Source organism: Agelaius tricolor, unplaced genomic scaffold (genome assembly GCF_023055355.1).
Source record: "Agelaius tricolor isolate 1412-34295 unplaced genomic scaffold, bAgeTri1.0.p SCAF_14, whole genome shotgun sequence".
In the NCBI taxonomy this organism is placed as follows: Eukaryota; Metazoa; Chordata; class Aves; order Passeriformes; family Icteridae; genus Agelaius; species Agelaius tricolor.
In genome coordinates this window covers 9229412-9253216 of record NW_027269274.1, presented here as the reverse complement: position 1 = coordinate 9253216, position 23805 = coordinate 9229412, and the positions used below count along the sequence as shown (strand labels likewise).

General features: G+C 47.9%; 1 protein-coding gene across 4 annotated transcripts in view; it reads left to right on the top strand.

Annotated features, from left to right (window-relative positions):
• Positions 1-23805, top strand: part of MTMR14 (myotubularin related protein 14) — a 31336-nt gene that overhangs the window by 5193 nt on the left and 2338 nt on the right. The window contains exons 4-18 of one of the 4 annotated variants that reach the window (XM_071439600.1): positions 733-808; positions 1532-1592; positions 2108-2230; positions 2758-2831; positions 5585-5655; positions 6262-6336; positions 8662-8728; positions 9712-9797; positions 10024-10100; positions 10344-10380; positions 11844-11914; positions 12536-12585; positions 12793-12931; positions 15616-15792; positions 22460-22615. In XM_071439600.1, the coding sequence (XP_071295701.1) occupies positions 733-808; positions 1532-1592; positions 2108-2230; positions 2758-2831; positions 5585-5655; positions 6262-6336; positions 8662-8728; positions 9712-9797; positions 10024-10100; positions 10344-10380; positions 11844-11914; positions 12536-12585; positions 12793-12931; positions 15616-15792; positions 22460-22615 (1340 nt within the window). The other 3 variants (XM_071439601.1, XM_071439603.1, XM_071439602.1) reach the window with 3 other exon arrangements.

The following is a 23805-nucleotide window of genomic DNA, read 5'->3' as shown; positions in this document are numbered from 1 at the left end:
TCAGAGGGGAAAGATAATTATTGTCCCTGTTTGTCCCTTACTCTTCCCAGCAGCTCTCTTTGAGTAACTTTCCTCTCTCCAGAGAAGTTTCCTTTGTCTGTTCCCTTGGGAAGCAAGATTGCATAAATGGTCTTATGAATGTGTGGGCTTGTCTGCAAGGGGATCTGTAAGAAAGTGAAATTAGATTCATTTTTATGTGAATTACTTAAACTGTGTTGAAGCCGTGTAGGAATAGTCTCATTTAGAATTTAAGTAGCTTAATTCAGTTTTCTCAGTTGAATTTAGAAACACTCTATGAATAGCAAAATCATACCTGTGACAATTTTAATCTGTCTTGACTGAAGCCATTGTGGGGTGCATCTGCTGACCTTTTTGCAGGAGTGAACTGCCCAGAGTCATCTTGAGACCATCCATAATCTCATCCAGAAGAATGTGGAAATAAGGCTCAAGCAGGGTATTAACAGAGCATGTGTTGCAAACTTGGCAGGAACTGACTGTATTAATGCATTGGAGAACTGGAGATGAAAATATGATTTAAAAACTAGCTACAGATGAAGGCACTTGGGAGTTTGCTGTGTTTGGAGAACTCAGTATGGACCAGGGTTGCAGAGCAGACAGCTGAGAGGTGATAGCTGTAGATACCAACCCTTTCTATGTAACCTGACAGCAATGAGGCATGATAAGGGAAGGACTCATGGAGCCTGTGTGATTAATAAAAAAATCTTTCTCCAGCATATTTGCAGATCAGCAACACTGGCTGGCTGGGGAGAGCTCTATGGGCGCACTGGCTACAACTACATCTTCTCTGGTGAGTGAGGAGCCATTTGTCACTGTCTGCATGGTAAGGCTGGTCAGTGCTGGGACAGAGAGCTACACATGAGGCCAAGCTCTTCCCAAAACCAGTGGGAGCTCTAGCATGGGCTGCTTGTGTCAGGCTTAGCATAACAGAGCAAAGAATGAAACTTCATGTCCATTTCCAAGCACTGTGTACAGGACAGTGCCACAGCTCGAAAGAACCTCAGTGATGAAAGAGCTTGCGGTTGAAGAGTGAGTTACAGGAAATATATAGGCAAATAAAGGCATCCCAAAGGATTCAGGGGAACAATTCCCAAACACTGGGGATGGGAATAATGGAGGAAAGAGGATTACAACTTGCTGTTGCTTGACTAATCATTGGGAATCAATGCTGCTAATGGTGAGATACACTGGACTCCAGGGAAAGCTCTTAGGGGAGTAATGGGTATCTATAGTGTGAGAGCTGAAGCTTGGCTTAAAAAAACACTGCATATCATTTTTGAGGTGTCCTCTGGCTGTCAGTCATGGGTTTGACCTGCCCAGGTACTTTGCAATGACAAGGAAAGTGTGGGCTACATTAGAAAACAAGATTTTCAGGAAGAGGCATAATGGGGAACCACACTTAGGTGTCAAGAGAAGGCATTAAGCCATGACCTTTTTGTTTGTATACATATCTTATCAGATTGAGGATCAAGTTGGTTCACAAAAGCTTCACTTCTGAATGCCTTTCTTGCAGGAGGTTCTGATGATGCTTGGGCAGATGCAGAAGACATTTCTGAGGAAGACTCTGCGTTTAGGTTTGTATGCATGTTTGGGATGAGGAAAAGGGAGTTTGCTGACTGGCTCAGCCATTCAGTTCTGCTCTTTTCTAGTTTGGGTTTTGAGCACAGGCTTGAGACCCATCAGGAGGCTCAGGGTCTTACTTTCCTTGCTTTTGGAAAAGAGTCTTGAGTATTAATGGCTGGCTGAAGCTTGCTAATCTATTTTCAGAGGAAGGGCTGGACACAGGAATATGTAGACCCATTAAAAATGCATTTGAAGGGCGTGGCTGTATTTACTTCACCTAAAAGTACATCTCCAGGCTGTAGAAATTGTGTTGTATCTTATGTGTTTGTTCCAGAACGGAGTGAGATGTGGGAAGGGACCATGAGCACAAAGCTTGCAGTGTCAGTTTACAGAGTCTGACTTGGCTCATGCTGTGCTGCTTATGGCTAGAAGTGGTTCAGGGAAGAACTGTGGCTCAGCTGGAAGAATCAGACTCAGCTTGGTCAGTCTTCCATGCTCACCTTGCTTGCCTCATTCTGTCTTGCAGAAATGCAGACTCCCAGCTGTTTGACAAGGTCAGAGGGCACGACATCAAGCTGCTTCGATACCTGTCTGTCCGATACATCTGTGACCTGATGGTGGAAAACAAGAAGGTGAAATTTGGCTTGAAGTGAGTCTGGGTTCTTTTGCTTTTTTGCAGGCTTTGGTTTGCAGATAGTGTAGCCCTTACATGTGAATTGCTGTCAGGTGTGCACTCAGCATCCTGGGAGCAGTTTCTGGAAGAATTCTACAGCAGGATAGGTTAGTTGATGCTGTAAAGAAAACCCCAAGGTTTTAGGCCACAGAAAACTGTATCAATGGGCAACATAGCTGCTTTCATCTGTCTTCTGCAGTCTGAGTGGCTTTTTCCCTGTAGAGCTTATAGTAATGAGACAGTCACCCCTTCAGAAGGGAGACAGCAAAGGAGCCATCTGTGCATAGGAACAGAGGGAGCCGTTTCTCCTACTTATCTTAGAGAAAAGCCTTAGTGATTTTGGGCTGTACCTATTTATGTGGATGTGTTGAGTAAGTTCTGCCCCTGCTCACAGCTGAGTCAAGTCATAGCCCAGGGAGATGCAACAGGTGGATTTTTGGGTGCTGGTGTCTGTGCAAAAAACACTCTGTAAATATCTGCTGTTCTCCGTTTGTTCTGTGCAGTGTGACGTCTTCTGAGAAGGTGGACAAAGCTCAACGTTATGCTGATTTCACACTTCTCTCCATCCCATATCCAGGTACAGGAATGATGTCCAGAGGGATTCACAAGGGACAGGTGACAATCTGTTTCTGGGCACTGGGAAATTACTCTGGGTGTGTATATGTAAATGACCATGACTTGCTGAATGTTTCCTATGTTTCTTCTGGAGAAAAACTCCTTTAAAGCTGAGAACAGTGCAATGAACCTGGATGCTCTGGCAGTGAGTCAGCATGAGGCACTCTTTGAGGTGGCAAAATAATTTCCCAGCAGTCCTTATTAATTCAAGCACAGAGGAAAACTCCCAGAGGTGGAGCTGGTTAAGATGGCCTTTGACATCTCTGCAACTCTAAACTACTACTTGATGCAAAATACATATCTTGTTCTTTGTTATGTAAAGACCCAATTCTTGAGGGTAATTTCTAGTCTAGTGTTCCAGAGCTCCACTGTAAGAAATCCTCAGTGCTTGCAGAACAGTTCACCTGAGCCTGCAGTGTTCAACAGAGGCAGCCCTTTGCAGCCTGTCTCCTTGGCTATATCCATCCCTGTGCCTAGCAACCACTGCTGGGTCACTCACACTCTTACAGATGAACTGAATATTCCTGCTGCCTGCTGATGTCAGGCTTGGCGACAGGATCAGATGGGAGGCTGCTGTGCTGAGGTCTGTCTGCAGACTCTTCTTTCTCCCTACTGCACAAAGAAAGGGAGAGGAGAAAAAAGCAAAACCAGGAAAACTCTGGTGGATGATCCAGACCAAGACTTTTCCTTGATTGCTAGTTGTTGCTCTTAAATATTTTTTTTAAGTATATTTCCTTTTATACAGAAATTAGTGACAATTCAGAGAGGCTGCATGAAGATTTTTATCAAGTTTGCCATGCAGGTTGCCAAAGTGTACAGAAATAAGAGTATTACTGCTTTCTGTAGTACATAGCACAGATACATGTTGCTGCACACATCACCAGACTTGGAACATGACAAAGACTGTGCACACAGGTCTTCTATAGGGCTGTAAGGAATGAAGAAGTGACTCTATAGAGTTAAGCTGCAGAGTTGTTTTTGTATGAGGATCTGCATATGGTAAGCAATCTTATTCAGTGATGGTCCTTCCTCTTCTGCCCTCTGGGACAGCTGCTTTCTTTTAGCAGCTCTTCACTGCCACGCTAGAGATAAACCTTATAAAACTGCAAATACTCCCTGCAGATGTTGCCTGATTTCAGCAGTGCTGGTCCATGGGGGAATGTTGTCATTCTGTTAAATCTAAGGCATACACATCTAAGGATCAGCAACCCCTCTAGTGACTGGCCAAATGCTGTGATACATTCTTATTGATGTTTCCAGGGTTGCACTGAAAGAATTTTTGTTTTGTAATTTGTTTCTGAAGTTATTCTGAGATCCTTTTGCCTTAGGTGAGCAAGGCAGTGTCCAAACACAGTCATAGAATTGTGGTTGGAAAAGACCTTTGAGATCATAGAGTCCAGTCATTAACTCAATGCTGCCCAGTCCCCCACTAAGCCGTGTCCCTGAGTGCCACATCTTCCTGTCTTTTAAGTACCTCCAGGGCTGGTGACTCCACTCCTTGCAGAGGGTGCACTTGGTCCCCTCATACAGATCATCAGTTAATATATTAAACAGGCCCCAGTACTGAGCCAGGGGGAATACCACAAAACCTGGGGACCAGATAGCAACTGGATTTAACTCTGTTCACCACCACTCTTTGGGCTCAGCCATCCAGACAGATTTTACCAAGTGAAGAGTAAGAACTGTCTGGAGTGAAAGACTTGAGTTAAAATGGGGTATCTGTAGAAGCTTTTGGTATTTGTGGATGCCAACACTTATGCCATAATCCCCCATTCTTTGCACGAAGTCATTGTTTAATTGGACTTAAATCTCAACGGGCAGACTGTGTCCTGACTGCATATTTGAGGATTAGTCCTATCCTTGCACAGATTCTTTCCTTAATTTTTTTTCCACTGAAGTTACTTGTGACTTGCAGGGTGGGAATCTCTCTCCATATCTGTGCCTGACACAGGGGTGTCTGGGTGGTGTGGGCTCTGTGGCACTGCTGAGGTGTGCACAGCACAGTGGCAGAGGTGTTTTCTGTAGCCTGCAGGCAGCTGCAGTGCTAATGGTGCTGCTCAGCTGTGACTAAGTGACTGCAGCTTGCAGCAAAGACTTCAAATAGTTGTTGAGAAGAGCTGAGCCAAAGGACACACTTCAGGAGGGAAGGGCTTGGGGGCAGCTTGGAAGTGGTTATGTACCCCCTTCCTTCAGATAGGGTAAATCCCGTGTTTGAAAGAGAAGATTTAAATGTGAGAGAAATCAAGCCACGTCTGACAGAGCCCTCTCTTGTTCCCTGCAGCAGATGCCCTGTGAAAATTGGCTTTCCCCAGGGCTCTGCCAGCACCTTCTTTTGGTACTTCCTTCTCACTCAGCATGTCAAGCTGATGCCTTAGATCTGTGCTAAAGTCCAAGGCCCTGCAAAACATAGTTCCTTGCTGAAACCTTTTGTTCAGGAAAAAAATTAAATCAGTCCCTCAAGCTCCCCATTTGCTGCATTTGGAGTTTGCCCTTTGCTGTGTGAGTGTCTGTACTGCTGAGTGCCCTGGGCTGTTGTTGCTGGAGGCCTGCTGCACAGTGTACTGAGAATTACTGCTCTTCTCTTCCCACAGGCAGCAGTTTTGATTGGTTTGGATTTCTGGAGCCTGGGGCTGCCAGCACTCCTAGTCCCACAGGCACTTCACTAGTTAGATACCAGTTAGCTGAATTGTTGTTCATTATCTCCTTTTCTTGCAGGCTGTGAATTTTTTAAGGACTACAAAGACCGGGATTATACAGCTGAAGGTCTCATATTTAACTGGAAACAGGTACATGGATGTTACAAAATGGAGAGCTGTGCGTTTTACTGGGTTTAAGTCTTGCCTCCCAGTTCCTCAGTGATGGTCTGTATGTCTTGTGCCTATTTCTAATCACAAGGAGGAAATCAGCAGGATAAACAAAACAGATATGGAATGTACTAAATTATTGATTGTAAAATTAATATGTAAAATAAATGAATCATTATCCTGAAGTCTAGGATGCTTGACCTCTCAAGGAAGGTATGGGTTGCTCCCAGTTTTGAATTCTGACCTTATTGATAACCTTGGTTCTCAGTTCTGAACTGCCTTCAGACAGTTCATTTTTTGTCTCCTGCCGAGAGGATGCTTGAGTGGGGCAGTCTTATAGAAACTCAGAGACTAATATGCCCAGATGTCACTGCTGGGAGCACATAAAAGTTCCTCTGGTCCATTAGTCCTTCCAAGAGTCTGAGTTTATTCTTACGTTTTCGGGACTTTGCATCCAAAGATGCTTTGCTGAGATGTTTTCTTCTCATGCACCATTTGGCATTTGTTGTCTTGGGGTTTTTTTTTCTGGAACTCAGTCCCTTTGAGTCGTGACTTTTCTCTGACCAGCTGTGTTTGGGTTTTTTACAGGACTATGTAGATGCTCCATTAAATATCCCAGTCTCTCTGACCCAGTCTCTGAATATTGATTGGAGCGAGTACCAGGTGAGCAAAGTGGATGTCTCTGTGGGAGGTCAGGGATGCATTCAGGAGGGATCAGGAGAGGTTTGAAATCTGACTTGCTCCTATTGCTGTAATCTGGCTCACTTCATAGCATCCCAGTGGGGGCAAGGCTGCTTGACAGTTCAGAACAGCAGTGGAAATCCTGTACCCAAAAGCTCTGTGGCTTGCTGTGCCCCGAGGCAGCTGACTGTAAAGTCAAACCTTTTTTTGTAGCTTTCAAAAATTTGCAATCCATTAGGGAGATAGGTTGCTAACAAAGGTAAGGAGCAAGACAGGAAACAGAAAGCAGTATTACCTGTTCTCAGTCTCAGCTCAACATGGGCCTGCCCTGGGCAGACTGCCTTGGCTGTGGGAAGTCTTGAGAGAGGTCAGCCTTCTCCTCTGTGGGCAGAGCCAAGGGGCTGGGCACCTTCTTCATGGGCATGCAAGGTGCCTTCGTATGGGAGAGGAGCAGATAATCATAACTGGCCATGGCAGGTCTCCACTCTCTACTATGGACAACGTGGCAAACAGTAATTGAACTCTTCTGTTTGCTCAAGCTTCAAAGTCTACCTTTGTTCACAACAGGGAGTATCACCTTATACTACAGATTAGTATGCTCAATTTCACACATCAGTGGATCTACCAGGTTTTGTGGGGATTGACTGTGCTGGAGCATGTCACGTTATTATGCCCTGTGGCTGGAAGCACCACAGAACCAGCAGAGCTCCCTGTGCTGGGCCAGTGTTTGTTGTCAGTGATGTAAATACTGTTTAAGTGCCAGCATAAGCGGAATCACAGAAAAGTTGAAGCAGAACTAATAGAAGTAGAGCTTGTGTATGGCTAGAAACTTGTTCACTAGAATACTGAGCAGCCCGTATTTTAAAAAGGATATTAAAAATTGAAGAGGGTGTAATAAATAGATGCAGAAATTATTTGAGGCCTGGAGAACATGCTTCACTCAAAACTGAAGTTGTCAGTCTGTTTAGCTAATCACTAAGGTGATTAATGTATAAGTACATTTTTAGGGAGAAAATAGTAATTCTAAAGCACTCTTCAATCTGGGGAAGAAGAGCTGCACAGGAAGCAATATCTGCATCTGAAATCAAGACTTCAGATAAGGAAAAGCAGTCTTGCACATTACTTTTGAGGATAATCTGCTGGAACATGCTGCCAAAGGAGTAATGAGCTGTCACCCCTTTTGAGATGCTTCTCTGGGCAAAGATGTTGCCAAGTGCAAGCCTCAGGCTTTACGTGGGGCAACTGAAGAAAACTTTCTCATTCGTGATACAGAGAGATCAGACTGGATAATTGGATGATGCCTTCTAAAATAAGCAGAAGATGGATTGAATAGGGCAGATAAAAGATTTTGTAATTATGTGTTTTTCTGCTGCAGGCTGACTGTGTTCCCCGTTTCCCTAATGTTTTGTGGCTCTGCAGGCTTCATGGCTGAGCAATATGCTCTGTGTCTGACTCTAGTCTTCAGTGTGGTTACACACAGATGTGCACATGTGCAGGCACACAGCAAGGGTTCTGTTGCTTGTGGTCACATGTCTCTTGCACCACTAACATTTCTGCCATGAAATGTGTCCCACTCTGCTTTTTCCTTGCCCGTGCTATCTTATTTCCCTTGAGCTAGTCCCGATTCTGATAAAACCACTGAATTTCCCTGCGTCTGCTCCTGACATGATGGTCAAGTGACAAGCTTGGGTTTGTTCTGATGTTCTTCACCTGTATGTCCTGTAGTACTGGAGTTCTCTTGAGTTCAGAGCCCTTCTGTAGTTCTGCTGCTACTTGGGGGTTACTGAAGAAGTCCAGTGCCTGTCTGGAGGGTGGGTGAGGGTCAGCAGCCAGCTGGGGACATTTTCAAGGACCACAGAGTTTTGAGCAAAGTGCTTGGGTTGTGGGAGCAGCCCTCTGGCCTTGGCCTGCACATCCCATTGTGCTGCTGGTGTTGCACACGTGGCTGGAATGTGGCTCAGCCACTTGGAAAAGTGCACGTGTGCAGAACTGGGCCAGTGCTCTGCAGGTGTTTGCTGCCTCTCTGAGCAGGAGCTGCTTGCAGCTTTGGGGCTGCAAGCAAAGCAGGTCCTCTGCCAGCCAGGAAGACAGCAGAGATGGCCTTTTATTGTTTTATTTGTCTACCTGTTATCTCGTCCCAGAGTGCCTTTTGCAGAGGATGGGGGAATTGATACAATGGGGAAGTCTGTCACTTTGAGGAATGGCTATGTGGTTATTTCTGCTTTGCTGCTGTTCTGGATAGAGCCGCTCTGAACTGCAGAGCAGCCTTTGGCTGTGACCCTTACCATGAACATTCCTCTTCTGCAGAGCTGGGACCTCATACAGCAGACACAGAACTACCTGAAGCTGCTGATCTCCATTATCAATAGTGATGGTAAGGCAAACTCCTGGCTCCCAGCAGTGTAACTGGAGCAGTCACTGTCCCTGGAAGAACAGCTGATGGTATTAGTGCCACTGTGGATCAGCTCCCAGTACAGAAGTCACTTTTAATTCTCTCCCTTCAAAACAGGGTGATGGTCCTACCATCTCAGAACTCCAACTCCCCTCTTAGAGAGGAACTTGCTGATTCCTTGAAAACCCTTTCCTCCTGAATATGAAGGGATATCTGAAAACTTAGCCTATTGTTTTACTACTTTAAACCTGAAGAGTAGGAACATTGTGTCTTTACTTTTTGACTCTTGTTTTGCTGGTTACCTGTGTTTTGTCTCACCTACACAGGATCTCATTTGGTGCCTGTTTAAGAGCCCCTTCCACCCTCTTTCACCATGGACACTCCAAACTCTTCAAAGAGTGTCTGTTGCCCTGTGTGGCATCCCATTCCCTCTGGGCACTGTGACCTAGCACTGATGGATGGAGCAATGGCTGGCTCTGACAGCATGGCCAGCCATAGTCTCATGCAGTAGCTGTGTTGGGACACACTGCAGGTTTTCTGTAGGGTGTAGGATTTGTGCCTTGTGTGTGCCTCTGCTCAGTGTGCAGTAGGAAGAGTAGTGAGACTGAAAAAAATGTTCAGTTGAAGCTGTTTTCTCACCAGTGTAGGAATAGATTGTGATAGTGGGTTACAGCTGGGTAGGTGTACGTTCAGGGTAGTAAAGTGATGTTCATACCTAATGACTCTGTGTCCTGAGCAGCTGTCAGGACGAGGACAGCACATCAGCTGGTGCCGCTGACAGCCCAGGACACTCTGAGCAATTGGCTGGCTGCTGTATTTAAGACAGAATGTTCTGGCTGAGCTCTGCTCTTGAGCCTGGTCTGTGGGTACAGAGAGTAGCTTGTCTCTACAGATTTGCCATAAAGAAATCATTCCTTTCATTGCAACATCCTTTTTTTCCCTTCTCCTTCCTGCCCCTGGAGCAGATGACAGCGGGCTCCTGGTGCACTGTATATCCGGCTGGGATCGAACGCCTCTCTTCATCTCCTTACTGCGCCTCTCCTTATGGGCTGTGAGTACCTGGCTGACCTCCTCTGTTTCTGGGCCTGATTGCTTGGAGGGTGAGTGACTGTCACCAGGCAGTGGTGGTGGAGCTGTTAATGTTCCTTCAGACGTGCTGTCACAAGCAGGTAGAGGAAGATGGGCACCCTGGATTACCATGACAATTTTCAGCAGATCATGACTTCCCAAGTTCTAGTCCTCAGGGCTGCTGCCTGAAGGCTTTGTTTGCTTTGCAGGATGGGCTGATCCACACATCCCTGGAGCCATCTGAGATTCTCTACCTGACAGTGGCCTATGACTGGTTTCTCTTTGGGTAGGTATGATAAGTTTTACTCACATGTGCGTCCCTGTGCAACAGGGGAGAAGCCTTGAGGGGTCATTTTGATGTTTGTTCACAGCCAAAGGTTGATGTTTGAGCAGGTCCCAATGAGCTGGGACAAGAAGGGCTGATGCCTTTTTTTTTTTACCTGAGGGCTCAGGCATCTGGCTGTTCTTGGCAGCTTGTGCTCTTCTGCTGATTCTGGCATGTGACTGAGCTTCCCTTGCTCTCTTTCAGGCACATGTTAGTCGATCGACTCAGTAAAGGAGAAGAGGTGAGTGTTGGTCTGGGGCAGTGGCTGAGCACTGCTTTGTGTTCTCAGGATAGCTGTTTATGGTGGCAGCATTCACTGCCTGCTCCTGGTAGTATCAGTGGTGTGGCTGGGCTCTAAAAAGATTGTTCAGGTGCTGGAAATACAAGGTAAGAGCCTTGCCCTGTCACTTTGTAATGCATAAGTTGTGGGGTCACTTCTCTCTCAGGCTACAGTTTTGCTGGGGGGTGTCACTCCTGCCAGTTTCTCTCCTGTGCCATTAGTGTTCAGGCCCCACATCAGAGGGTGCTAGGACTTGCTGTTCAGCTCAGCAGTGAGAAGGATGCTTAAGGTGTGTGACTCCTTGAAAATAAAGCTGGATAGTCTTGTGTGCTTGTCCTGAGTGCCAGCCCTCCTGCCTGGGTGCTGCAGCTGCATGTGGCTTGCATGTCATCACAGGCTCATGGAGCAGCTTGTGCTCGTTCTGGTGTGTGAGTTTGGTGGGATGTGTCTGTGGGTGCACATGTGGGTCTGGAGGACACTTAAAATTAGTGGAAGTAATTCTCTTCAAAATCTTTCACTGTTGAACAACAAGAAAAGATTGCTCTGACTATAGTTGCAGTATAGTGCACTATCATTTCTGAATAGAAAAGAGGTGGGGTGTTTGTCTAACCCTGTTGCTATTCCCTTGCTCCTTGAACTCTCACCTTACTAAGGAATCTTCTGCCTTCAAACAGCAGAGACACAACTCTGGACTATTTTCTATCTTTCAGGGGTACAGAATCCCCTGAAAGAGTCAGTATCATTCCTCCTATTCATTCCTTCCCTGGAGTTCTGCTGGCTCAAGCCTGAGAGCTCTGCTCTGGTGCCTGCTTGGTCATGGGTGGAGTCAGTGTCTGCAGCAGGAGAGGGGGTGCCTGGCTGCCTCTGGCACTCCCTGCTCCCCACTTCTCCCAGGAGAAGGGCACAGCTCTGCACGGGTGGGTGAGGTGGCAGAGGCACAGTGAGTGATGCAGAGCAGACTGGGGTGTGGCAGGGCACAAGCTTGGGGCCACAAATGCTGTAGGTACCTCATGCTTCCAGAGGTGGTACTGGTCTGCTGCTGATTTGCAGCATGTGGCTCTAACTGTGCAAGTCCTGCTGGGTTTGCTGCTCACCTGGGTGTATAAGCAGCTGCTGCCATCTCTGTCCATTCTGCACTGATGGCATAAGTACCTGCTGTGGGCTTGCAGCATGTGTGCAAGGCATTGATAAGGAGACTTCTTGTTCCCCTTCCTTTCTGGGCCTCCCCGTGGCAGGGAGCAGAGGGGCAATTTACATGGAAGAGAAGGCCCAGGATGGGATGGTGGCAGCCCGTGGCACACTGGAGGCTGGTAGCTGCAGATTTTTTGCTATCTCCTTCCTGCCAGCACCTCCTCATCAAGATAAGAGGCTGCATGGAGCCTCGGGTTCATTCCTGAACCGCTTTTCTCTTTCCCTTTGCTCAGATTTTCTTTTTCTGCTTCAATTTTCTGAAGCACATCACCTCTGAGGAGTTCTCTGCTCTGAAGTCACAGAGGTAAGGAGCCTGTGCTTGCTGCTGCATGGGCTACAGAGCCAGGGAGCTTGTTAGTGCTGCTTCTTTGGGGAGATGGAAGCCCTGGTGTCCTGGCCCAGTTTTCTTTAATTTATTCTGCACTCTGAAGGCTGCAAAATGGGGCCGAGGCTTGTGAGATGCCACGTTGTGCTCTGAAAAACTGTCCATGCTGAAATGTGCTCTCTGCCTAATGACTGTCCATGGCTGCTTTAGCACAGGTGAGCCCAGAGATGTGTGCTCTGGCTCAAGCAGGCTGCACAGCAAGCTCCATCAGGCACTGGTGGGCACAGAGGGGTGGCTGGTTTGTAACAGACTGCCCAGCATAAAACCTTATTTCAGAAGGAACATAAAGAAGCAAAGCCCACCCTGGATGCTCTGAATAAGCACATCATATGCAGTGTTGCCTGTTGCCACCTTCTCACAGCATAGGGAGTTTGGGTGGGGACTGTTAGGAGTCAGACAGTGCACACTGGCCCATCCTCTCCCCTCTGCCCCTGCAAAGTTAATTCCCCACTACTCTGATCTGCTCTGTCTGACAGAGACCTGGCTGTGGCCAGCCTGCCCTGCAGTGTGCCTGAGGTAACTTTGTCTTTCCTTCCCCAGAAGGAAGAGTTTGCCACCTGGCTTCACCCTGGAAGAGATCTGCATGCTCAGTGAGTGTCAAGCATCAGTGCCCCTGCGTGCTGCTAATGGTTCATTGTTTGTGGGCTTGGGTTCCCAGCTTCAGGATGACCCCAAATGGGTGTGCTGCCTGTGGGGCCTTGCAAGAACACAGAGCATGGGAAAGTGTATTGCTGAAAGGGAGAGAAAGTGAATGAAACCAAGCTGGTCTTCAGGTAGCTCTGTTTTCTTCTCTCTAGAGCAGAAAGACCGAGGCAGCACCACAAGCCTGAGCAGTGACTTCTCCCTGGGGATGGAAAGTTCCCCTGGAGCAGCTGGGAGCTTTACCTATGAAGCAGTGGAGCTGATGCCAGCAGGAGCACAGGCTCAAGCAGCATGGTGAGGAGAAAACCACTTGGTGGGCTGAACAAAAGGGGCTGGCTCTGGGCCTGATGGAAAACATATTTTTGAAGTGTCTTGCCCTCCAGGTTTGCTCTCTGTAGCATGGATTCCTTGCAGTGGGGGGAGGAATTTGGCTGTCAGAAGCTTTGCTGCAATTTGTACTCCAGAGCTTCTGCATCAAAAGTTGGAGGCCACCCCGTGTTAAAAGGCTGTCAGGGTTCTGCAGGGATGCTCCGAAGTTTGTACATAGATGAGAGTAAAGCACATTTGTTTCATTTTCACCAGTTTCACTGTTAAACTTCATCCACAAAGGATTTTATTACTTTTAAAAGATTGTTCCAAACTACCAGAAAAATTACATTTCACAGCAGCCTCCCCAGGGAAAAGTGGAGATGGTTTAGCTGCCCTAAAATGAAGCTTAATCAGAGTTTAGGAACAATATTATACACAGGGAGTGTCTGCAGTTAGTGGGAGCTGGGCTGGGTGGCCAAAAATTCCCTCTAAATTTTAGCCCCTCTACCAGCATGAGGTGTGTGAGCTGAAAGCAGGTTCCTGCCTGCAGCACTGCTTAGAGACATTTCCAGGGGAGAATACAGAATTTTCAGTACTGCCTCTTGATGGAGGGTCACAGAGGACTTGCCTGGGGATGCAGGTGGCTGTCTGGAAGAGGGGAAGGTGTCTGGCAACTCTGCTGCTCTGGGACAGGTTTTGGACTTGCTTGTGGAATTTCTGGTGCTGTTTGGGGATTTCAGAGCCTTGCTGTAGGGTTGCCCCTCTCAGTTTAATTTTTCTCTCCTCTCCCTCAGCACATGTGAAGATGCTATTTTATATTGCAATTATTTTAAATTAAATCTGGGTTGTGCTGGAGGCATTTGAAATCCTCTGGGACTGAGCTTGCAGCCATGCTAGTGGCAGCAGCCTTTCTAAAGCACATTGTATGTTCAGTCTAAAGTGCTGAGAAGGGAAAGGAGAATATCCCTGCAGAATCACAAAATGGAGATGGAGTGTCCCAAACTCTTTGCCAAGTGAGCAACACGGAGTCCTCTTAACACACAGAGCCTGCCTATCCACATCAAAGTGACTGCATTGAGTAGAGAACAGTTTTCCACTTGCAGGGCTGCAGGGTAGTGAACTGGAAGCTCAGGACGTACAGACTGGATTCTGCTGCACAGAACCTATGTGTGCTTTTTACAAGACGTGAAGTGATCAGAGCATGCTGGAGGAGATATCTGCACTTGTGTGGATCAGGGCTTGATTTTGCAATGTGCTTCCTAACTCTGGGTTGCTTTTATTTCTGTGGGAGACCTCAGACTATGATGGGGCCAGCAGCTGCTCTGCAGGGATGGTTTGAGCCATGCTGGGGGGCATGAGCTTGGGAAAAGGGAAGGTTGTGAGCCTTGCCATGAGTGCTTAGTGAGAAGACTGGTCACGGGTGTTTTACTGCAGGCTGTTGTGGCTCTGTAGTCTGGAGAATACATAGGGCTTGCTGCAAGCTGGATGAGCTGTGCTCTGCATAGCATGAGGGGATGCACTTTATTGTGTTGCCCTGAAAACAGGTGGCCTCACAGTCTCTGTGCAGGGAGAGGCATTTGATTTTTAGCTGTTCAGACCTGTTTCTGCAGGCTGTACTTGGAGATGTTGGCAGCTATGATAACATGAGATGAATAAAGCTTAAGAGAGGCTGTGGTGTGATGTTTGAGGGTGGACACCCTTCAAAAAATGAAGGGAGGATATCGCACTTTCCACTGTACAATGAGCCTGTCTTTAGCTGCACTTGCTGACAGTGTTTGAGATTTCAAAACTGAGATCCCCTTCCATGTTTTAGGAAGAGTTCCCCTAGAGTTTATTAGCTTTAGAATTTTTCTTTTTTACTTTTTTACATAGAGAGTCTTTGTCCAATTCAGTGTGATCTTGGAGGGGGAGAAATTCTTGGGACTCTTCCAGGGGAAAAAAAAAAACAAACTGTAAGAAGGAAAATCTTCTGAACGTGCAGAAGTGATATGAATTAGTCCCAGATGTGTACTTGTTTGGCATGTAGTTGGATGGTACTGTGAGCTAAGGCCTGATGCAGCAATGGACAGTGAATCATGACTGAGTCTGAATGTGCTGGCTAGGAAAGAAGCCAGAGCAGTTTGGGCTGTCAGCATAGACAGAGGAAGAACTGAAGTGTACCTACCTCTGGAGTGAGTGTCAGCTGTAGGCACATGGTCAGAAGTGTGGTCAGTGGTGCCCAAAGGGAATTGCTGAAAGGGAAAATAACACTGGTGGTGTGTCCCTGTCGCCCTCGGTGCGCACGAACGCCCACCTGGGCTGATACTGAGGAGTTGGAGCAGATTGAAATGGTCTTTCCCCGCTGGGAGGCCCCTTGCTCAAGGCATTTTTGCTGCTAGACTAAACAAAGCAATCGCTGTGTGTGTGTGGGCTGATGCATTCTCCCATCTCTGATTTGCAGGTCACGTGGATGGTGATCTATAAAAGAATGGGCTGAGATGGGTTGAGCTCAGCGTACCCCCTCGCTGAGCCCTTACCGTGACTCATGGTTCCTTGGGAGGGAGGAGGGCGGGTTCAGTGGAAACAAGAGCTTGTAGCTGCTGGGCTAAACTCCAGCCTGCAGTGGAAAGGCTTCCTAGTTGGAGTACATAGAAAAGTCAGCTTTCTCACCCACGTCCTCTATCCCTCAGGAGGAAGAGCTGTGCATCGTCACCGCAAGCCGTGCTCTGGAGCAGAGCACAGCAGTCTGATGACAGGCTGCCTTCCACAGGGATGGTTGAAGTCAAGTCCTCCAGCTCCTCCTCATCAACCCATTCTGATAACTTCCTGAGGATCGGAAGCAGCCCACTAGAAGTGCCCAGATCCAGGTGAGGTGGGAGCAGGGCATTTCTCAGCAAAATGAGTGTCTGGTAAAGGGAGTGCAGGGCTGCTCTTGTATGGTTCTGAAAACACTGGAGCACCTGTGTTTGTGTCTACAGACAAACCTCGGGAGGCCTGTTCCTCTCTAGTCTGACCTTATCTGAAGTGCTGGCCCTTGAACACAGACACTCCTGCCTGAGCCCCTAGAGGAGCAAGGAGCTGTGCTGATAACAGCCAGCTGTCATATGCCTGTCCTCAGCGCATGCCTCAACTCTGAGCTCTGGCATCTCTGCGCCCTGCATGCTCGCAGCTCACAGCACTTTCTCTGTCTAACACATCCACCAGGGTTTGAAATGGCTGTGGTGTTTGGGGAAGGAAGCTTTTCAAACCAAGCAGACCTCACTCTGCATCTATCCTGTCCCCCTTTTCACCTGCTGACCCTCCTGATGACACAGGTTGGAAAAAACTGGGTGCTGGTGGCAAGCAGAGGTAGGAATCTGCTGGGAGCAAGCTTTGAGCACTGTGCCAGCACAAAGGAGTTCTGCCCTGAAGGCTGAGTGTTCCTGCTGGGGAATGGGGACCCTGGACCTGAGCCTAATCTCACACCATAACAAAGGCACCCTTCTGGAGTCTGACACTGCGATAGGGCAGCGTCGAGCCCTGAGCTGGCCTGGGGAAGAAAGAGCAGAGCCTGTGGAGCAAACAGTGTGTGTTCAGGCCAACATGGAATAAAGAGACCCTGAGATAAGAGGTTGCTAACAGCGTCATATGCTCGTGTAGCCTCTGCAGGCTTTCTGATGAGTCTTTTTGTAGTGATTCTGAATCAGCCACCAGCCAAATCTGAGTACTCTCTCATCGTATGGAAAATAAAATAACAAACAAGCAAAGCATTGAAAATTTATAAGACTTTCTTAACAAGTGTCTCACGATTCCAGAGAAAAACCCCAGTGTCTGACAGTTTTCATAAATGAGGGTAACTGTTCTCCCCAGGAAGAGATATCAATAGGAGGGGTTGGAATTGTTGCTGGGGCCCACCTCTGCATTTTCTGTAAGATGGAAAGAATCTCCTGAGAAGAGAAGAAAATATTGGAAAGAAAACAGCTTGTCTTGGGAGCTGCTTTGTTCACAATGGTAGTGCCACAATTCCTGTGTGTGGTCCCATGCCATTCCCAAGGTCTGACAGGCTTTCAGTGCTTGCTGGTAGCAAGCTTGCAGCAGTGCTCAGGAAGAAGCAGTTTGTAATGCTTCAGCCAGACTGCTCTGCAAGAGCAAAGAGGAGAAACAGGAATAGGTGGAAGAGCACCATAGTGAGGGTTAGGGTTGCCTTATCAGACACTGTCATGGGTTGCAGTTTCTGGGTTCTAAGCATGGTATGTTTTCTCCTGAAAGAGGTTCTGTCATTCCACTTGGCCTTTGGTCTCCCTGCTTCAGCCGTGGTAGTCTGAATTGGTCTGGCAGGTAACACAGTACCTTCAGCCACCATTTTCTACCCTGAAGGAAACAGTAGGTCCCATTTTGGGTGGAGGACTGTGACGGAAGGAAGAGGTAATTTCTGTCTCTTCACCTCCTGAAAAATTGTGGTACTAAGATGGAAAAGCAGGAGCACAGAGACTGATCAGGATGCCAAAAATACCTTTATTCCTGCAGTGCTGCTGGCAGGTCAACACCCAAGGCTCTTGAGATGAAGAAACCACTATACTTGACTTCCTAATCCTCTGCGTGGCCATAGCAACAAAACACTTTCCTCAACTTCTGCTGCAGTGGTTAAAATGGTTGCTTGTAAAATGCCAGCAGGTGTCCTTCAGGTAGTTCAGGTCAACAGCCCAGTCCAGGTGCTGGCAGGCAGGGGGGCTCTGGAGGGAACAAAAAGGCAAGTCAGCAGGAGACATCAGCATGGCCTGGGAGGGGGGAACTGGACTGCCCTGAAAGATGGGGTCACAAATGCCCAGTCAGACATTAGGAGCCAAGCCCTTCTCCAGGCCAGGCAATGTCAACAGGCTGCTGCTGTCACATTACCAGCCCATCTTGTGAATCTTGCTCTTATCCAGAGGTCCTGAGTAAATTCCAGGATGATTCTTAGGCAAAGCAGTACAAAGGCAATTCCTATCAGTCTTTCTAGCTTATTTCAACATGATGGTAAGATCACATCTGCAGAAGACAAACACAGAGGAAGATATTGCATAGACTGTTTGCAGAGTAGAACAAGGTGCTGCTTGTTCTGCAGAGAGCTCTGAGTATGGCAGTCAATGTGCCTCAGATTGAACCCCCTGCATGCAGTGGGGTTGCAGTTTGCCAGCCTTTTCTGTATTTGCATTTGACACCAGCAATCTAAGCGTACCATGACACTGCAGAAAAATTCTGTATCTGTGTCAGGGATTTAGCGTGTGTCTACATAGCACTAATGTGGATTAGCAGCTGGATAATCTTTGGTTGAATGTGCTTTTGCTAAGTCAATTAAACAAAACCCAAAGTACTATGATCTAGAGAGTCGAGATCTGGAGGAGTTAAATTGCAGAGGATCTGCTTTGACCAGCAGTCACAGAGAACTCCCTTACTTAAGGGCTGCAGATGGCTGAGCAGTGGGTCTGGAGGGAGCAGAGTGGGACAGAGGAGCTGCTGCCCCTTGGCTTTGGGTGTTCTGTTGGTGGTGAGAAGAGTGTGTGTGCACTGTGTGTCTTGCTCCTTACAGCCACCTCACTTGGAAGGTGTACATGCAATGTGACAGCTTGGGGTAGTGACCACAGCAGGAGAGGAATTGTTTACAGGAATGTTTTCTGGAATTACTGCATGACCATGCCACAAAATGGGCTTGCTGGCTGGCACATGACTATGTGCTGGAATCAGAAATGGTGCTCACAGAGAACAGGCTGCTGGGGCACTATCCCAGCCTGTAGATAACTGTCTGGGATTCAGCCAGGATTTGCAGTGCTTGGCAGGGTGCCATTCTTCTTGCCAATATTGCCCACGCAAAGGTGGGAAGGGTTGCCCTTTACTCCGGGTTGCCACAGTCTGCCTGTACATACAGAACCTACTTAATGCTTCAGATTGAAGCAAGAGCATATGCTGGCAAATGAGCTGCTTCCCAAATAGTCCTAGGTGTGTGGAAATACGTCAGGTGAGCAGGAGCAGCAGGGGCAGGATGGAGCCTAGCTGTTGGCACTTGGCACTCATCTCAGTTACGTATTAAGAAAGAGAAGGATCCCTGACTGTTGCTCTGCCTCCAGTATTGACTCTTCTCTGGCAGGCAAGTGAGTGTCCATGTGCTGTGAAATGCTGTCTTGTGCTGCATGTTGCATGGAAAGCACTGACCTAATTAAAAGGAACCATTCCAGGTTAGGAGCTGCCAGTTTATGGCCTGCGAGAGGTCCCTTCTTGTGTGAAGGAACAGCTTGCAGCTCATCTCTGTTTTGCTAATCTAATTTAGTTAATCTTGCACTTTTGAGGGAGTTTCTTCCCACTCATGGACCTGAAGAGGTGGGTGTGTGAAGCTCACTTTGATTCTTTTTCTGTCTGCCATTAGATGTCTGTGGCAGAGACAGCAACTTGAAGATTGGCTGTATCTCATCTCCTCTAACCATGTCAGCTCTGCTGTTGTCCAGTGCTTCCCAACACTCTGTGCTGCCCTCACTCCTAGCCAGCCTCTGGCATGGCTGTCATGTGTTGCAGGCATGCTGTTCTTACAGACTTGGGAACTGGTTCTGGTGTCCTGGCAGTTCCAGCTTGTTCCCAGGGCCTCACTGAAGCTCTTTTGGGGCTCTGCAGTAAGACTTTACAAGAAATATTCAGGGTAGAAATTACAGGAAGACTTTGACCTCTAGCAGCAACTGGATTGCATTGGGGTGCAGTCACCCCATCTAGTCTTGGTCTCAAGCCAAGCTCAACTTTTAAGAAGCTCTGCTGCCATTGCAGTGAGAACACAAAATTTCCCATGCTGTGTCTTCCCAGGCTTAGCCCCTGCTGTCTCTTGAGGTTGTTCAAGTTGCTTATTGATTGTGACATTTCCTCAGGAGCCTCCCTTGAGAAGGCTTTGGGAACAGAGGGGAAGGTCTGCCACAGTATCTTACCTCTGCTGGCCAGGCTCAGATCTCTGGGCCAGGAAAGAAATTACTTAGACTCATTACAGAGTCAATCAATTTATTCAATGAATCGACAAGTGTTTATTCTGCTGCCTGGAGGCAAGACACAGAATTGACTGCCTTGAACTCTTAGACCCCAGTGTTGTTGCATCAGATGAAACCTTACTAAGTTTGCACAGCTGCTTGACAGGGTTGGGGACCCCAGGAAGGGCTGAAGGACTAGAGAGTCACCAAGTCAGTCTTGCAGGAGATACACTGTGCTTTTATCAGCCTGTCCATGGCAGAATTCAAAAGATTACTTGATCCACCTCTAAGAGGTGGTATAAGATCAGTTTAATCTTAGCTGACAAACATGGAAGGTGACCAGCAGCTGGAAGCTGTGGCCACACACCCAAAGCAAAAAACAATTTTCTGTTCACCTTCTTTAGCACAGATGTACCTGACTGGTGTGGTTGATGATATTGGGCAGAGGGATGTTTTTACTGTCCCTGGTGCCCTGGATCATGGCTTGCCATGTGGGCAGAGTCTCCTGAGTAGGCTACAGATACTACTGTCCCTTTGCAAGAGCTGCAGAACTCTGTTCTCTCTGGAGATCCTGCTGTAGTCCAGGCCCTCCTCTGCTATTCATGCTTGCCCTCTCCAAAACCTTTGTTTCTATCTGGCCACAAACCTGTCCTCTGTTCAGCAGCTAATTACTTTTTCTGGCAGAATCCTGTCTCTGCCTACTTTCAGCCCAAGCCTGTTGCCTAAAGATCTCTTTACTCCTTTAGCTCAATTTTGTGTCACCATGTGTGACACTCCTGTTTTTCCTGTCTGGCTGTGCTGTGCTCTCAGGGAGGTGACATCTTCCTCTTCACTCTGCACTGAAGCAGCATTCCTCCATGCTTCTCCCTGGCATCCTGCACTGTTCCCACTGTGATTCCATCATGGCACAACGCTGTGGGCTCAAACACTCTGCCTGCTCTCCTTCACACTGACTCCCTCCACTTTATCTTCCAAAGGCGTGGAGAGAGGTAGATGTCACTGAACAGCAGCTCCCCTTCACTTACAAATTCTTTGCTTTCCAGGGAAGGTTATCCCTGTCTGATGTCCTGAAGGTGTTTCTAACAGTATGTGCTTCACTTTTGCTTTCAGTGAAGTGCCCTCATTCTTACTTGGGTATTACATACCCCAGGAAAAGCAATACAGGGTTCTCCCAATACTCTGACCCTCACTCCTCTGTTCACTGAGCAGCCAGAGAACAAGATCTGTGTGAGACAGGTGAAGCTCTGCTCTCCCTGATTTCTGCTGTCATGTCCTTTCAGAGCCTGAGCTGCCACACAGGGGTATTAGCCCCAGACTTGCAGCCATGATGGGAAGCTGATACACAGGGAATTGTGTGACTCCCTTTCTGTGCTTGTACAGCCAGCTCAGGACATTTCACACTGCTCAAACTTGGCTGTATTGATCAGACTAATTAAATGGCAGGCCTGGAATTAGATGGAGATTGCAAATAGGTTTCCTGCTGTGCATCTCTTCCCACTCTTGCTTTCCAGTCTAGCTCAGGTCCTTCTTGCTGTGGGAGAGCCTGTCTTTGTGGCTGTTCTCTTGGTCCCTTGGGGAGCAGCTGCAGTGCGCCACTGCTATTCTTAGCTGTGAAGACAGCGTGCAAGTACCTGGCCCAGCAGAGCTGGAGCACTGCTCTCTGCCCAGCAGAACTCAGATAAATTATCCAGAAGATCTTGGTAGTGTGTAATTGAGCAGCTCTGCCACAGGCTGTGCTTCCAGCTATGTACACTCTGCTGTGCAGCAAGGCTTAATAATTGCTTGCTCCCTTGGAAGCCAAGAGCTCTGGCTTTGTCTCAAGTGATTGTGCCCTCTTCTCTGAGATTTTGGAGGGACTCCTCAGATTCACTTGCCGTGTTTCATGCTTCTTTCTTTCCTGGTGGGAGATTGCATACATCAAACAATTATTATTCCTTGGCTATTTAGCCTGTCCTGAAGATGTTTTGTCACCTGCTTTCTGGCACAGCCCTTTCTTTAATACAGAAATGAAGGGGTAGGTGTCCTGGGTATGCCTTGAGCCTTGGCTCTTTTCAGATCTGGTGGTAATGTCTCAGGAATGATCTGCTTTCTAACTGCTGCCAGGACAATGATCTGTAAGTCTTTCCCAGCACTAACCAAGTCACAACCTTGATTTGCCCTGCTGCCCTGGGATGTGCTAACAGCTACAACAAGCAACAGAGGAATGTCCCTTGTACAGCACAGCTTTCACATCTGTGAAGGACTCAGGGCAGGATATGCTGTTCCATCTCACTAATGGGTTTCTCAGTTCTGCATGGCCATCTGCTTCATTCTGGCTCTCTCCTGTCCAGCTCCTGGTGTGCTCCTGCTGCTTTGTTGGCCCCAGCCAGCTTGGCTCTCCCTTCACTTTCAAAGGAAAGGCTTGGTCTGGGGCCCAGCTCGAGCTGCATGTTGCGCCCTGGTCCCCGCGTGTCAACAGTGCTGGCACGGGCAGTGCTGGCCGCACGCCCGGCAGGTCCCTGGCAGCAGCAGCAGTGAGAAGCTCGTGGCTGAATGCTCTGACTGATGGCGCCGTCTCCCTCTCTCTCTGCCCCAGATCGGCCGACCATTCTCTGCCCGGATCTTCCGTTTCCACAGACTTTGGCAGCTGGCAGATGGTGACAGGGTGTGGCAGTATTCGGGAGCAGGCAATCCTGAGCGCGGACGCCTCTCTCCCTTGCAGCTTCCCGGATGAGTTCTCTAACACTTGCCTGTAAGTGTCTTAAATGCAGGATCTCTCTTGGGTCTCTTGGCTGCCTGCGAGCGCTGCAACTTTATCACTCTGGCGCTTTTGGAGAAGCCTGGGAGCCCATAACGAACTGTTCCACCTTCTCTGCCTAGACGGTTTCTATCCACAAACTCAGTCCCTGAGCACTCTTTGCTTATGCTGAACATGGAAAGAAAATGGCACTTTCTCTGCCTAATGATGGTGAGCTCTTTGCTTTCTGGAGGAAGAACAGGTTTTTCTCTCTTCCTTGAAGATGCTGAATTTGGGTATAATTGAGTGCAATTGAGGATTCATGTTTGTCAGGACAGGACTGGTAACCCAGATTTCTTGCTTTTCGATTTTGCTCACCTACATCTCCCCACTGGGGTCAGATCCTTGCTGGAGTAAGAGAAGGACTTTCCTTCTGTAACCCAAATTTTGTCTGGGCTTGTGCAGTATCATTTTCAGGTGCTGTGCCTGGCTGGTGCAGAGCCACAGAGACCTTGTGTCCTGCCACATCCTGCCATGTGAAATGGCTGGGAGGCAAATGTTCCTCCCCAAATAGAAATCCACCTCTGGAAGCTTGAAAGACTGGAGATGCGCTTTAATTGCTGTTAGAGGAGAGCCTTGGTTTGTGCCTTCAGGCTGCAAGCTCTTCATCAAGAAACTGAAATGGCAGATCAGGGGCTGCTGCTAGCAAGCAATGCTAGAGCTGTGCTGCCAGATGCTCAGTCCCTTACTGAGATCTGAGTACGTGCTTTGGAGGCTGAGGGCAGGCGACATGAAAACCCGTGTGTCCTGTGAGACAGGCTGCCTGCCCTGGCTCTGTGTCTCGTGTGGCTGCGTGCTGTGCTGCTGAACAGAGCAGAGCAGCTGCCTTCAAGTTATGGTGAAGCTACAAGAGCCATGAATTGATAGATCAAAACATTGCAAGAGATGTTGGACATGGCCTGGCCAGGATTTGTTCTTCTCCTTTCCTGAGGACACACTGAGCTGTTCCTGCAGTATTTTGGAGATGGGCAAGGGAGTGGACTGAAGGATGGGCTGCTTTACTGTGTCCTGAGCCTGGCTGTGCTTGGTCACTGCTGATCACCAGCAAGTTGTTGCTGCCCTTGGAGTCGGATCTAATGTCAGAATAGGGAATTCAGTAGAGAAACACGAATCAAAGTTGATATGCCTTAGGCTTATGCAGTTTG